This window comes from Narcine bancroftii, chromosome 6, assembly GCF_036971445.1.
Source record: "Narcine bancroftii isolate sNarBan1 chromosome 6, sNarBan1.hap1, whole genome shotgun sequence".
Taxonomy (NCBI): Eukaryota; Metazoa; Chordata; class Chondrichthyes; order Torpediniformes; family Narcinidae; genus Narcine; species Narcine bancroftii.
Window position 1 is genome coordinate 254,267,719 of NC_091474.1, and position 16,371 is coordinate 254,284,089.

A 16,371-nucleotide genomic window follows, 5' to 3' on the forward strand; every position below is an offset into this window, starting at 1 on the left:
CCCACAACTCTCCCCCAGATCCCACTGTTCTACAATCCTCCTGATCCATCTGTTCTACAACAGTCCCCAGATACCTCTGCTCTGCAACACTCCCCCAGATCCCTCTGCCCCACAACACTTCCCCAGATCCCTCTGCCCCACAACACTCCCCCAGATCTCTCAGCCCCACAACACTCCCCCAGATCCCTCAGCCCCACAACACTCCCCCAGATCCCTCAGCCCCACAACACACCCCCAGATCCCTCAGCCCCACAACACTCCCTCAGATCCCTCTGCCCCACAACACTCTTCCAGATCCTTCTGTTCTACCACACTCCCCCAGATCCCTCTATTCTACAATAATCCCCCAGATCCCTCCACCCCACAACAATCTCCAGATCGCTCTGTTCTACAACACTCCCCCAGATCCCTCTGCCCCACAACAATTCCCCAGATCCCTCTGCCCCACAACACTCCCCCAGATCTCTCAGCCCCACAACACTCCCCAGATCCCTCAGCCCCACAACACTCCCCCAGATCCCTCAGCCCCACAACACACCCCCAGATCCCTCAGCCCCACAACACTCCCTCAGATCCCTCTGCCCCACAACACTCTTCCAGATCCTTCTGTTCTACCACACTCCCCCAGATCCCTCTATTCTACAATAATCCCCCAGATCCCTCCACCCCACAACAATCCCCAGATCCCTCTGTTCTACAACACTCCCCCAGATCCCTCTGCCCCACAACAATTCCCCAGATCCCTCTTCCCCACAACAATCCCCCAGATACCTCCGCCCCACAACAATCCCCGAGATCCCTCTATTCTACAACACTCCCCCAGATCCCTCTATTCTACAACACTCCCCCAGTTCTCTCTGTTCTACAACACTCCCCCAGATCCCACTGTTCCACAACATTCCCCAGATCCCTCTGCCCCACAACACTCACCCAGACCCCTATCATTCACTCTTTTGAGTATACCCACATTAAACCTACCCAATCCTCTACATTTCCTTTGCCAACCTGCTTGTGGTTTCCACTCAGTATTGCAGTCGGTGTTTCAGGTAAGATTTTCCCTTGAGGAAACCATGTGGACTCTGCCCTACCTTGTTATGTACCTCCGTAATCTCATCCTTGACAATTGACTCAACAACTTTCCAACCACTGATGTTAAGCTAACAGGCCTTAGTGCCAGCCCAAAGCATCCAAAACACTCCCTGCAAATCCCTTCTCATTTCTTCAAATCTGGCTTTCCCCCACTCAAACGTTCATCGTCAGACCAGACACCTCCATCACCTGCCCTATCTCATTCCCCAACAGTAGATCCAACACTGTCCCTTCTCTCGTGGGCACCTCAATGTTTTGCTGCAAAAAACCATCCAGCACACATTTTACAAATTCTATTCCATCCAGCCCCTTCACAGAATGTGTTTCCCAATCTATATTAGGAAAATTAAAATCCCCCACTAACACAACCCTATGCTTATTATAAATCTCAGCTATTTCTTGTCACATTTGCTCCTCTATTTCTCCCTCTCCATGGGGTGGTCTATAATAGACCCCTATAATTGTAACCTCACCTTTCCCATTTTTTAATTCATAACCGCTTCCCTTGACGAGTCTTCCAATCTATCTCGCATCGGCACCGCTGTAATATTTTCCCTGACAAGTAACGCCACACCCCTCCCTCCCCTCCAATTTTATCACACCTAAAGCAGCCAAATCCTGGAATATATAGCTGCCAGTCACATCCCTCCTGAACTTCATCTCACTAATTGCCACCACGTTGTACTGCCAAGTGTCTAGTCACACCTTCAACTCATCCACCTTCCTTACAACACTCCTAGCATTAAAGTAAATCCATTTCAGAGATTTCCCACATCCTTGCCTTTGTTTGTCCCCCTATCTTTACGGATAGCTGTATTATTTATTACCATCACAGCATCGATCCTTTTCCTTCTCGATCACCTCTCTTTCCTCGCTCAAACTTTGTCTCCGAGCCTTCTCTATTTGTGAACAAACCTTCTCCTTGCTGTTCTCATTTATATGGGACCCCTTCCCCCAACTGCACTAGTTTAAAGTCTCCTTAGTAGCCCCAGCAAGTGCCCCCGCCAGGATCCTGGTCCCTCTGGGATTCAGATGCAACCCGTCCGTTCGGTGCAGGTCCCAGTCATCCAAGAATGAATCCCTGTCCCCTACTCCACCCCTTTGGCCACACATTCATCCACCAAGGCCCTCACTATTGCGAGGCACAGGAAGTAATCCAGAGATCCCCCCCCTTTATAGTTCTCCTTCTCCGTTCCCTACCTAAATCCCTATATTCATTTTTCAGGACCATTGGTACCAACATGTACCATAACCTCTGGTTCATTACCCTCCTCCCTTAGGATGTCTTGGACACACGTAGTTACATCCCAGACCCTGGCACCAGGGAGGCAAAAAACCATCTGGTTTCCTTAATCATATCCACAGAATCCCTGATCTGTCCTCCTGACCATCAAATCCCCTATAACTATTGCCCTCCTCTTCCCTTCCTTACCCTTCTGGGCTACAGAGACTGACCCTGTGTCAGGGGTACAGCCACCACTGCCTTCCCCAGCCTGACTGTCCCCCCCCCCAACAGTATTCAAGGAGAAGCACCAATTGTTGAGGGCTTTAGTCACAGGGGGCCCTCTTTCGTATCTATCTCTTCCCTTTCCCTCTCCTCACTGTAACCCACTGATCCTCTTCCCATGGCCCTGGTGAGACCACATGGCTAAAACCCCTGTCTATGACGGCCTCACTCTCTTGTCATCGAGCTGCAGCTCCAGTTCCCTAACATGGTCCCTGAGACGCTGCATCTCAGCACACCTAGTGCAGATGTGGATGTCCAGGAGGTGTAAGGTAAAACATCATGAGATGGGAATGTGTAGGGAGTTACCCTGTACAGGGCAGTAACAAGAAGGGGAGGTGTCCTTGTACTCCTGTTAGGTAAAACATCATGAGATGGGAATGTACGGGGCAGTAACAAGATGTGAATGCATCCTTGTACTTACAAGATAAGAGAGACATTGATGGATTGAGAGGCAGGAAGCGAGCAGGGAAAGGATAGCAACAGTTTTAGTCATTGGACAAGTAATGATATGATGATGTTCTAAGCACATATCCAAGGGTATAAAAAAATCACCATTTTGCTGATAACGGCAGAATGCATTCTCCGACTAACATGTTTAGTCGCAAGTGTTACAATCCGGTAATAAAGAACAAAGAACCCTGATTTCGACTCAGCCTGGTGTTTGTCTCACTCATTCATGAACAAAGCAGACCTAACAGAGGCTAGAAGGCTCCAGGGTCTCCCACATCTGATACCGAGAACAGCAAACACTCATCCCGTCTCTCTCTCCCCCTCACCTTAAAAAGAGAAAAAATTACCTGACAAATATTCAGTCTTGCCTTAATCGCTGAAGCCTCCACTCGCCAAAGCAGTTAAAATACATTAGGATGGACACGTCCCCGGGGCCTGAAGGACCAGTCCCTGGGGCCTGACGGAACAGTCCTGGGGTCTGACAGACCTGACCCCCAGGCTGCTCCATGGGGTGAGGGAAGAGATTGCTGAGCCCCTGGCTGGGATCATCGTGTCCTCGTTATCCACAGGAATGGTACTGGAGGATTGAAGGGTGGCAAATGTTGTCCCCTTGTTCAAAAAAGGTGGTTGGGAAAGTTCAGGTAATTATAGACCAGTGAGCCATACATATGTGGAGGGCCAGTAACATAGAAACATAGAAGATCGGAACAGAAGTAGGTCATTCGACCCTTCGAGCCTGCTCTGCCATTCAACGAGATCATGGCTGATCTTAAAGTTCAGTACCCCGTCCCCGCCTTCTCTCCGTAACCTTTAATACCCTTATACTGAAGAAATAGATCTAATTCCCTCTTAAATATATTCAATGAACCTGCCTCTACTGCCCTCTGTGGCAATGAATTCCACAGATTCACCACCCTCTGGGTAAAGAAATTCCTCCTCATCTTGGTCCTAAATGGTTTACCTATTATCCTAAAACCATGGCCCCGGGTTCTGGATTTTCCCGTCATTGGAAACATCCCATCTGCATCCATTCTGTCCAGTCCTGCCAGAATTTTATATGTCTCTATGAGATCCCCTCTCAATCTTCTAAACTCCAGCGAGTACAATCCCAATTTGCGCAATCTTTCCTCATTAGTGTAAGGTAAAACATCATGAGATGGGAATGTGTAGGGAGTTACCCTGTACAGGGCAGTAACAAGAAGGGGAGGTGTCCTTGTACTCCTGTTAGGTAAAACATCATGAGATGGGAATGTACAGGGCTGTAACAAGATGTGAATGCATCCTTGTACTTACAAGATAAGAGAGACATTGATGGATTGAGAGGCAGGAAGCTAGCAGGGAAAGGATAGCAACAGTTTTAGTCATTGGACAAGTAATGATATGATGATGTTCTAAGCACATATCCAAGGGTATAAAAAATCACCATTTTGCTGATAACGGCAGAATGCATTCTCCGACTAACTTTGTTAGTCGCAAGTGTTACAATAAAGAACAAAGAACCCTGATTTCGACTCAGTCTGGTGTTTGTCTCACTCATTCATGAACAAAGCAGACCTAACATTAGTCATTCCTGCCATTCCAGGTATCAGCCTGGTGAATCGCCTCCGCACTCCCTCCATTGCAAGAACATCCTTCCTTAGATAAGGTGACCAAAACTGCACACAATACTCCAGGTGGGGTCTCACCAAGGCCCTGTACAGCTGCAGTAAGGTATCCTTGTTCCTAGACTCAAACCCTCTTGATATGAAGGCCAACATACCATGTGCCTTTTTAACCACCTGCTGTATCTGCATGCTCGCCTTCAGAGACTGGTGTACAAGTACCCCTAGGTCTCTCTGCACTTCCCCATCTCCTAATCTATTGCCATTCAAATAGTCATCTGCCCTCCGGTTTGTATTACCAAAGTGGATAACCTCACATTTATCCACATTGTCGTGCATTTGCCATGGATCTGCCCAGTCCCTCAATTTATCCAAATCACACTGGAGCTTCCTGACCCCCTCTTCCGTGCACACAACCCCTCCTAGCTTAGAGTCATATGCAAATTTGGAGATATTACATCCAATCCCCTCATCCAGATCATTAATGTAAATTGTGAACAGCTGGGGTCCCAGTACAGATCCCTGTGGCACCCCACTGGTCACCGCCTGCCACTCAGAAAACCAGCCATTTATCCCAACTCTCTGTCTTCTACCTGCCAGCCAGTTCTCAATCCACATCAATACTTTGCCCCCAATCCCATGAGCCTTGATTTTGGAAGCCAGTCGTTTATGCGGGACCTTATCGAAGGCCTTTTGGAAGTCCAGGTACACCACATCCACTGGCTCTCCCACATCTATTTTACCTGTCACCATCTCAAAGAATTCCAATAGGTTTGTCAAGCATGAAGTGTTGGAAAGGATTCTTAGAGATGGGATCTATGGGCATTTCAAGAATCCTGGTCTGATCAGGGACAGTCAGCATGGCTTCGTGAAGGGCAAATCATGTCCCACAAGACTGATCGAGTTCTCTAAGGAGGTGACCAGACCTGATCTGTCCTCCTGACCATCAAATCCCCTATAACTATTGCCCTCCTCTTCCCTTCCCTACCCTTCTGGGCTACAGAGACTGACCCTGTGACCCTGTGAGGGTGGATGTGGTCTAAGTGGCATTTGACAAGGTTCCACACGTTGGCTTATTCAGAAAGTCAGAAGGATTGGGATCCAGGAAAGCTTGGCCGAATGGATTCAGAGTTGTCTTGCAAGGTTCTTTATTACCGGATTGTAACACTTGTAACTAACAGTGTTAGTTGGAGAAGGCGCATTCTAACGATATCAGCAAGTGGTATTTTTTTTATACCCCAGGACACGCACTTAGTAAATTATCATACCATTACAGTGTCCAATGAATAAGCTGTTGCTACCCTTCACTGTTAGTCTGCTGCTCATCAGCTTGTTAGTGCCAAACTTATCTTGAGCGTACAAGGTCACACCATCCTGTTACTCCTTAGTACTGGGTGACTCCTTCTCCAGTCCCATCTCATGATGTTTTTACCTTACAATTCAGAGTTGTCTTGCCTGTAGAAAGCAGAGGGTTGTGGTGGAGGGAGTACATTCGGACTGGGGGGCTGTGTCTAGTGGTGTCCCACAGGGATCAGTTCTGGGATCTCTGCTTTCCATGATTTTTATGAACGGTTTGGATGGATGGGGGGGGTAAAAGGGTGTGTTGGCAGGTTTGCAGATAACACAAAGGCTGGTGGGGTTGTGGATAGTGTAGAGGATTGTAGAAGTTTGCAGAGGGACATTGATAGGAGGCAGAGCTGGGCTGAGAAGTGGCAGATTGAGATCAATCCAGAGAATTGGGAGGTGGTCACTTTGGAAGGACAACCTCCAAGACACAGAAGAAAGTTAATGCCAGGGTTCTTGGGCGTGTGAGGGAGCAGAGGGCTGTGGGGGTCCATGTCCACAGATCCCTGAACGTTGCCTCACGGGTAGACAGGGTAGTATGACACAGCTCTACAAAACTCTGGTGAGACCCCACTTGAAGTACTGGGTCCAATTCTGGTTGCCTCATTATAGGAAAGGCTTGGAAGTGTTGGAAAGGCTGCAAAGGAGAGTTACCTGGATGCCACCTGGTTTAGAGAGTGTGCATTCTGAGCAGGGATGAAGGGAGCTTGGTCTTTTCTCTTTGGAGAGAAGGGGGATGAAAGGAGACATGATAGAGGTTTACCAGATATTGAGAGGAATCGATAGAGGGGACAGCCAGCGCCTCCATCTCCGGGCACCACTGCTCAGTACAAGAGGGTACGGCTTTAAGGTCATGGGTGGGATGTTCAGGAGAGATATTAGAGGAAGGCTTTTTACCCAGAGAGTGGTCAGTGGTGGAGGCAGGTACATTGGGAAAATTCACGGGACAACAAGACAAGCATATGAAGGAATTTAAAGTGAAGGGTGATGGGGGAGGCAGGGTCTAAAGGTCTGCACAAGATCTCCCCCATCTCTTTTGGCCCTGGACAAAGCCGACCCCTGATCTTCAAGGGGACCAATTTTGTCCCTGACTGTCCTTTTGCTCTAATCTACCTGTACAAACCCTGAGGATTTTCCTTCACATTGTCGCCAAAGCAACCTCATGTCTTCTTTGACCCTTCCTGATTCTTTGAGGTTTTTCTTGCATTTTGTCTCAAGTCCCTCCGTGTTGCCTGTACCTGTTATCCACCTCTCTCTTCTTGCGAACCAGATCTCAAATATCCCTCAAAAACCAAGGTTCCCTCTGCCTGTGAACCTCGCCTTTAATCCTGACAAGAACATACATACTCTACTCTCAACATTTCCCCTTTGAAGGTCTCCACTTCCCTCGCACGTCCTTGCCCGAAAACTACTTCTCCCAATCCACGCATTCTAGATCCTTTCTCATTTCCTCAAATTTAGTCTTTCTCCAATTTAGAATCTCAGCCTGAGGTCCCAACCCATCCTTCTCCATCATTAACTGGAAACTAATGACATTATGGTCACTGGACCCAAAATGATCCCCTACACGTACGTTTGTCATTTGACCTGCCTCGTTCCCTAATAGGAGACCCAGTTCTGCATCCTCTCCCGTTGGAACCTCTATATTTTGATTTAGAAAACTTTCCTGAACACATTTGACAAACTCCAAGCCATCCAGCCCTTTAACAGGATGGGCGTCCCAGTCAGTATGTGGAAGTTAAAATCTCCAGCTATCACAACCTTATGTTTCCTGCATCGGTCCACTACACATCCCCACAGATTTGCTCCTCCAATTCTCGATGGTCTATTATAAAGTGTGGTCGCACCTTTCCCATTGCTCAGCTCCACCCGTTTACCCTCTGTAGATGAGCCCTCTGGGCTGTCCTGGCTGAGCATAGCTGTGATATTTTCCCTGATGAGCAGAGCCACTCCTCCCCCCCCCCTCCCTTTCATCACATTCTATCGTGTCAAAAGCAATGGAAACCCGGAATATAGAGCTGCCAGTCCTGCCCCTCCTGCAACCATGTACCAATCCATGCTCTAAGCTCGTCTGCCTTTCCTACAACACTCCTTGTGTTAAAATAGATGCCCCTGAGAACATTTCCACCATTTTCCACCATGTCCAACCCATTGACTCTAATGGTGCAGGTAATATTCAATCATCGATTCCCTCCTCCACTCCTCTATCTGCTCTAACACTCTGGTTCCCCTCCCCCCGTATATCTAGTTTAACCCCCACCCCCGGCCAGCACCAGCAAACCTTCCCACAAGGATATTAGTCCCCCCCAATTCAGATGCAAATTGTCCTGTTGGAACAGGTCCCACCTTCCCTGGGAGAGGAGCCCAGTGATCCAGAAACCTGAAGCCCTCCCTCCGGCGCCATCTTTAGCTACGTCTTAAGCTGCATTATCTTCCTATTTTAATCTCACCAGCATGTCGTACAGGTTGCAACCCTGAGATCACAGCCCTGGGTAGTGATCAATCCAGCACCAAACTCCCTGAACTCTCTTTGCAGGATCTCCTCACCCTTCCAACCCACATCATTGGTCCCTACATGGACCACGACATCTGGATGCTCACCCTCCCCCCCTGAGAATGCCGAGAACTTGATCTGAGATATCTCGGACCCTGGCACCAGGGAGGCAACAGACCACCTGGGGTACTCGATCTCCTCCATAGAACCTCTCATTGGTCTCCCTAACTGTGGGAACCCCCCCCCTTCCCTTAACCACACGAGCAGACTCCATGCCAGAGACCTGATCTCCATGGCTTGTCCCTGGTAGATCGTCAGCCCCCCCAACAGTATCCAAAATGGTATAGTTGTTATTGAGGGGAATGGCCACCGGGTGCCCTGCATTGCCTGCCTGCTCCCTTTCCCTCTCCGGACTGTCACCCATCTACCCTCCTCCTGCCTCCTACATGTGATAGTGTCCCTGTAACTCCTGACTATCACCCCCCTCTGCCTCCCAATTGATCCGGAGTTCATCCAACTCCAGCTCCAGTCCCTTAACTCCATTTGTCAGGAGCTGTAGCTGGATACACTTCTCACAGATGAGGTTGTCAGGGATACTGCTGGCTTCCCTGGCGACCCGCACCCTGCAAGAGGAGCATTCCCCCACCTGGGCTGCCATTCCCCCGCCTGGGCTGCATTTTCTGCACACACCACATTTTACTCACCCCATTACAATACAGGCTCACGAGGATGATTCAGGGTTATCTTATGAGAGGCCCTTGGCCTGGACTCATTGGGGTTTAGTGGAATGGGGGGGGGGGGTGGGGAGCCCTTCAACTGAATGTTGAAGGTGTGGACAGAGTAGATGTAGAAAGGTTGTTCCCCACAATGGGAGAGTCTTGGACAAGAGGACACAACTTCAGGATTGAAGGGTGTTCACTTAGAGCAGAGACGCGGAGGAATTTCTTCAGCCTGAGGGCGGTGAATCTGTGGAGTTTGTTGCCACAGGCGGTTGTGGAGGCTGGGTCATTGGGAGTATTTAAGGCAGAGACTGACAGGTTCTGGATTAGCCAGGGCATCAAAGGTTCTGGGGCTGAGTGGGGAATAGATCAGCTCATGATTAAATGGTGGGGTAGACTTGATGGGCTGAATGGTCTATTTTCCGCTCCTATGTCTTATGGTCTCATATAAACATACTCAACCATCTAACTCTGCCCCCTCTCCACAGCTTCCACATCCTTCCTGTAATGAGGTGACCAGAACTGAACACAATCCTCTAAGTGGGGTCTCACCAGAGATTTGTAGAGTTGCACCATGTCCTCTCTACTCCTGAACTCAATCCCACCCACATCTCGCTTCTCCTCACCTCATTCTGCCTTTGCCTCACCTGGTCCTCCCCTCCCCACCCCTCCCCTCCTTAGCCCCGTCAAACTCCTCTCTGTGTTTCAGAAACCACCCAGTGAAGACGATGTCCCAGACAACTTCAAGAATCTGTTTGGGAAATTGGCTGGACCGGTGAGTGGTGGGGACTGGGGGGTGGGGGCAAGGGTGGTGAGGAACCATTAAGAGGGGACCTGATATGGGGAGTGTAGATTGGGTGGGAGTGAGGGAAAGGGGGAGGGGTTGGAAGGGAGGTGTTAGGAGTGAGGGGGAGAGGATTGGAGTGAGGGGGAAGGGAGTGAAGGGGAGGGAGGGATGGGGAGGGGGGGAGGGGGAGAAAGGGAGGCGGTGGGATTGAGATTGGAGTGTGGGTTGGGAATGGGAGTGAGGGGGAGGGGTGGGAGTGAGGAGGAAGGGTGGGAGTGAGAAGGAGGGGTGGGAGTGAGGAGGAGGGGTGGGAGTGAGGGGGAGGGGTGGGAATGAGTAGGAAGGGTGGGAGTGAGGGGGAGGGTGGGAATGAGGAGGAAGGGTGGGAGTGAGAAGGAAGGGTGGGAGTGAGGAGGAAGGGTGGGAGTGAGGAGGAGGGGTGGAAGTGAGAGAGATGGGGTTGTAGTGAGAGGGATGGGATGGGAGTGAGAGTGAAGGGGAGGGGTAGGGAGGGGGTTAGAGGGATAGGGAGGGAGGAAGGCGGTGGAGTGACGGGGAGGGGGTGAGGGAGGGAGGGGTCGGAGTGAGAGGGAGGGGATGGAGTGAGGGGGAGGAGGTCGTAGTGAGTGGGAGGGATGGGTGTGAGGGGTAGTGGATGGGTGTGAGGGGGAGGGGATGGGTGTGAGGAGGAGGTGGAGAGAGGGAGGGGGTGAGTGTTAGGGGGAGGGGAGTGAGGGGGAGCGGGTGGGTGTGAGGGAAGGGATGAGAGAAGGGGGTGGGGGAGGGGAGGGGAGGGGGGAGTGAGGGGGAGGGGTGGGTGTGAGGGGGAGAGGGGAGTGAGGGGGAGAGGGGAGTGGGGGAGAGGGGAGTGAGGGGGAGAGGGGAGTGAGGGAGAGCGGGTGGGCGTGAGGGAGAGCGGGTGGGCGTGAGGGAGAGCGGGTGGGCGTGAGGGAGAGCGGGTGGGCGTGAGGGAGAGCGGGTGGGCGTGAGGGAGAGCGGGTGGGCGTGAGGGAGAGCGGGTGGGCGTGAGGGAGAGCGGGTTGGCGTGAGGGAGAGCGGGTTGGCGTGAGGGAGAGCGGGTGGGCGTGAGGGAGAGCGGGTGGGTGTGAAGGGAAGGGGGTGGGCGTGACGGGAAGGGGATGGGAAAGAGGGGTGAGGGGTAGGGGAGGGGAATGAGGAGAAGGAGAAGGGGGAGGGGAGGGAGAGGGAGTGAGGGGGAGGGGGTGGGTGTGAGGGGGTATATGGTGGGGGATGTAGTGAGGATGTCCTGACACTCTCTCACTCTAGGACGGGCAAATCACTGTTTTCAGTCTCCAGAGAATCCTCAACAAAGTGGTGTCAAGCCGTAAGTACCAGACGGGGGTCTGAGGGACAGACCAGGTGGTGGTCCAGAGAACAGTCTGGGGGTCAGTCCGGGGAGACGGTCTGGAGATCTCGTCCAAGGGGTCTGGAGAGCATGGTTCGGGGGTCAGAAGGGTGCAGGAGTCATCCAGGGGTGCAGGAGTCATCCAGGGGTCCAGGGGTCCAGGGGACAGACCAGGATTCCAGGGGGGACAGACAGAGGGTCCAGGTAGACAGACAGGAGGTCCAGGGGACAGACAAGGGGTCCAGGGGGATGTCCAGGATTCTGGGGGGAACAGACAGAGGATCCAGGGGAACGTCCAGGAGACAGACAGGGACTCCCAGGGGATGTCCAGGGGCAGACATGTGGGTCCTGGGGGACGTCCAGGGGCAGACATGTGGGTCCTGGGGCAGACATGTGGGTCCTGGGGGACGTCCAGGGGATAGACAGGGAGTCCAGAGACACAGGGACAGTCCAGGGATCAGGGGACACAGACAGGGAAAGGGTTCACAACCAGGTGTTCTAGGGTGGCCCTCCCCTGTCATCCCTCCGACGTCTGCCCCCCCCCATTTTCTCCTGAGATCCCTCCCCTCCCCTAACCCCTCCCACCTGTCCCATCCCCGAGACATTCCTAGAAAACTCTCCCCACTCCCCGAGACCCCTCCCTCCTCGAGACCCCTCCCTCCCCGACCTCTCCTTGACCCCTCCCTCCTTGACCCCTCCCTCCTTGACCCCTCCCTCCTTGACCCCTCCCTCCTTGACCCCTCCCTCCTTGACCCCTCCCTCCTTGACCCCTCCCTCCTTGACCCCTCCCTCCTTGACCCCTCCCTCCTTGACCCCTCCCTCCTTGACCCCTCCCTCCTTGACCCCTCCCTCCTTGACCCCTCCCTCCTTGACCCCTCCATCCCCGACCCTCCCTCCCCGAGTCCCTTCCCTCCCCCGAGTCCCTTCCCTCCCCCAAGACCCCTCCCACCCCGACCCCTCCCTCCCTGACCCCTCCCTCCCCCTGAGACCCCTCCCTCCCCAAGACCCCTCCTTCCCCTTGAGACCCCTCCCTGAGACCCCTACCCCAAGACCCCTACCCCAAGACCTCCCTGTGATGGTACAGGTTACTATCACCACTGTATCTATTTACATATAGCAGTAGTGATTGGCTGAGAGCTGTAGCCATGCCCACTGGCAGGTCATAAAAGGCTGCGCCTACCCAGACCCAGGTCAGTCTGGACTGGTCGACCTCGATGTACTACGCTCCAGTCTTTTGCTAATAAAAGCCTTGGTTTGAGTCAATGTCTTTGACTCATTTGACATACTACACTCCTCGAGACCACTCCCCCCAAGACCTCCTTACCAAGAACCCTCCTTCTTCAAGACTCCACCCCCCTTTGCTTGAGACCCCTTCCCTTGAGACCCCTCCCCTGACTGAAATCTTTTGTTCTTTCCCAGGGTCAGACATAAAAACTGATGGATTTGGTCTAGAAACCTGTCGCAACATGGTCAACCTGATCGATGTATCCAGTCCTGTGTAAAGTGTTAGGGTCAGAGGGTAGTGTGTTCACATGTAACGTGTTGGGGTCAGAGGGTCACGTGTTCCTATGTAATGTGTTGGGGTCAGGTCATGTGTTCCCATGTAATGTGTTGGGGGGGCAGAGGGTCATGTGCTCCCATGTAATATGTCATGGGTCAGAGGGTCACATGTTCCCGTGATACAGTGGACGTTGTGTCTTTGGATTTTCAGACAGCCTTGGACAAGGTGCCACACATGAGGCTGCTAAACAGGATGAGAGTCCCTGGAACGACAGGAAGGGTACGGGCGTGGGGAGAGCATTGGCTGGTCGGCAGGAAGCTGAGAGAGGGGATAAAGGGATCCTATTCTGGTTGGTTCCTGGTGATCAGTGGTGTCCCACACGGGTTGGGGTTGGGGCCATTTCTTTACACATTGGATGTTAATGAGTTGGATGGTGTCTTTGTGGCGAAGTTTGCAGGTTGTACAGAGATGGGTGGAGGGGCAGGTGGCGAGGAGGCAACAGAGGTTGTAGAGAGATGGACAGATTCGGAGAACGGGCAGAGAAGTGGGAAAGGAAACACAGTGTTGGAAAGTGAATGGTCACGCACTTGGGAGGAAGGAATAAACGGGCCGGCTATTCTGTGGGTGGAGAGATCTTTCTAAATTTGGAGGAGGAAAGTTGAGGTAAAGGAAAATAGTGGGGAGATAATGAGGCATATAAAGATAACCGAGGAGGTAGTGATGGCTGTGTTGAAAAAGATAAAGGTGGATAAATCTCCGGAACCGGACAAAATATTCCCAAGGACACTCAGGGAGGCCAGTGGACAGATAGTGGGTCCATTAACAGAGATATTTAGGATGTCACTGGTCACGGGGGTAGTGCCAAAGGATTGGAGGGTGGCGCATGTGGTTCCGCTGTTTAAGAAAGGGTCTAAATGTAAACCTGGGAATTATAGGCCCGTGAGTCTGACATCTGTGGTGGGCAAGTTGATGGAAGGTGTTCTGAGGGATGGTATTTACAAATATTTGGAGGTACAGGGATTGCTAGGGAATAATCAACATGGTTTTGTCAGGGGTAGATCATGCTTGACAAACCTGATTGAGTTTTTTGAGGGGGTTACAAAAAAGGTTGATGAAGGGAAAGCTGTAGAAGATTGAGAGGGGACTTGATCGAGGTGTTTAAGATTTTAAAAGGGACAGACAGAGTAAACGTGGATAGGCTTTTTCAATTAAGAGTGGGGGAGATTCAAACTAGAGGGCATGGTTTAAGATTGAAGGGGGAAAATTATAAGGGGAACATGAGGGGAAATTTCTTTACGCAAAGGGTGGTGGGGATGTGGAATGAGCTTCCGGCAGACGTGGTCGAGGCGGGATCATTGGTTACATTTAAGGAAAGACTGGATAGTTACATGGATAGGAGGGGACTAGAGGGGTATGGACCGGGTGCTGGTCAGTGGGACTAGGAGGGTGGGGATTTGTTATGGCATGGACTAGTAGGGCCGAACTGGCCTGTTCTGTGCTGTAAGTGGTTATATGGTTATATGGGATCCTCGTGCAGGGAACCCTAGAGGTGAACCTCCAGGTTGGGTCGGTGGTGTAGAAGTTGAATGTGATGTTGATGTCATTATCTCGAGGGGCAGGGGCAGGGATGGGGGTGTGGAGGCTTTAGAAGGCTCTGGTAAGGCCTCACTTGGAGGACAAGGGAGAGTTTTGGGTTCCTTATTTAAGAAAGGATGAGCTGGTGTTGGAAGGGGGTTCAGAGAAGATTCACACAATTTATTCCTGGAATGAAGGGAATAGCACATGGGGAACGTTTCACGGCTCTTGGACTGGATGATTGGAGTTCAGAAGAATGAGGGTGGGGGAGCGCCATAGAAGCATTTCGAGTGTTTAAAGACCTGGACAGAGTAGATGTGGGAAAAGTGTTTCCCATGGTTGGGGAGTCCAGGACAAGAGGGCACAATTTCAGGATTGATGGCATGCAAACAGGCCATCTCAGCCCTACAAGTCCACACCAGTTCACTCAAACAACTCCACTAACTCCCCCCCACCTATTCTCCGCCCATAACCCTCCAACCCCATCTTATCCATGTATATATCCAGCCTCCTCTTAAATGAAAGAATTGACTCTTCCTCAACTATTTCCTCCGGAAGATTATTCCATTCAGCCACCTCTCTCTGAGTGAAGAAACATCCTCTAATATTTCTCCTAAAATTTTCCCCCCTTACCCTCAACTTGTATCCTCTTGTTTCAACCTCCCCTGCTCTCAGGGGGAAGAGTCTACTTGCATCTAGTCTATCTATTCCCTTCATAATTTTAAACACCTCTATCAAATCCCCTCTCAACCGTCTACGTTCCAATAAATAAACTCCTAACCTCTTCAATCTTTCTCTGTACTCTAGGTATTTTAAGCCAGGCAACATCCTTGTAAATTTCTGCACCCTCTCCACCTTATCTAGATCCTTCCTATAATTTGGAGACAAGAGCTGAACGCAATACTCCAAACTTGGCCTCACCAGCGCCTTAAACAGTCGCAGCATCACTTCCCAGCTCCTATATTTTCTGCTATGATTTACGAAGGATAGCATACCAAATGCCTTCTTAACCATTCGATCTACATGGGAATCTACCTTCAAGGAATGTTGCACCATAACTCCAAGATCTCTTTGTTCTTGTACATTTCCCCAATGTCCTCCCCTTTACTACATATGTCCTATTTTCATTATTTTTACTGAAATGAAACACCTCACACTTCTCTACATTAAATTCCATCTGCCATCTTTCAGCCCAACTCTCCAGACAAACCATCCCTGAAAACCTTTTTCGCTATCCCCCTATTTTTGTATCGTCTGCGTATTTACTTACCCAGTTAACCACCCCATCATCCAAATCATTAATATAAATATTGAACAACAGGGGACCTAGCACCGATCCTTGAGGTACTCCGCTCGTCACAGGCTTCCATCCTGACAGACAGTTGTCCACCTTGACTCCTATCTCTCCTCCAGCCACCTCTGTACTCATCTTACCATTTCTCTATTAATCCCTCGTGACTGAACCTTCCTAACTAACCTTTCATGTGGCACCTTATCAAAAGCTTTGTTAAAATCCAGATAGACTACATCAACTGCCCTACCTTCATCCACCTTTCTTGTTTCTTCTTCAAAAAACTCAACAAGGTTCGCCAAACATGACTTCCCCTTCACAAACCCATGCTGAGTTCTCCTGATCAATCCCTGCTTATCTAGATATTCATACACACCATCTCTAAGAATACCCTCCATAACTTTCCCCACCACCGAAGTCAAGCTTACAAGCTTATTTGGCCGACACCTCATGCCTTTTTTAAACAACGGAACTACATTGGCAACTCTCCAATCCCGTGGCACCACATCCTCCTCAGTGATCGTTGAAAAATCACTGACAATGCCTCCACTATTTGCTCCCTGACCACCCTTAACGTCCCGGGGAAACTCCCATCAGAACCGGGAGACTTATCCACTTTTACTGACCCCAGAAGCTCCAAAACCCTC

The 16,371-nt window shown here is 50.9% G+C and overlaps 1 protein-coding gene across 1 annotated transcript in view; it reads left to right on the top strand.

Moving 5' to 3' along the window:
• LOC138737396 (calpain-2 catalytic subunit-like) overlaps positions 1-16,371 on the top strand; it is a 38,224-nt gene that overhangs the window by 14,951 nt on the left and 6,902 nt on the right. The window contains exons 13-15 of the mRNA XM_069888143.1: positions 9,914-9,979; positions 11,279-11,336; positions 12,777-12,841. Coding sequence (XP_069744244.1) covers positions 9,914-9,979; positions 11,279-11,336; positions 12,777-12,841 — 189 coding nt within the window. The remainder of the gene's footprint in view (positions 1-9,913; positions 9,980-11,278; positions 11,337-12,776; positions 12,842-16,371) is intronic.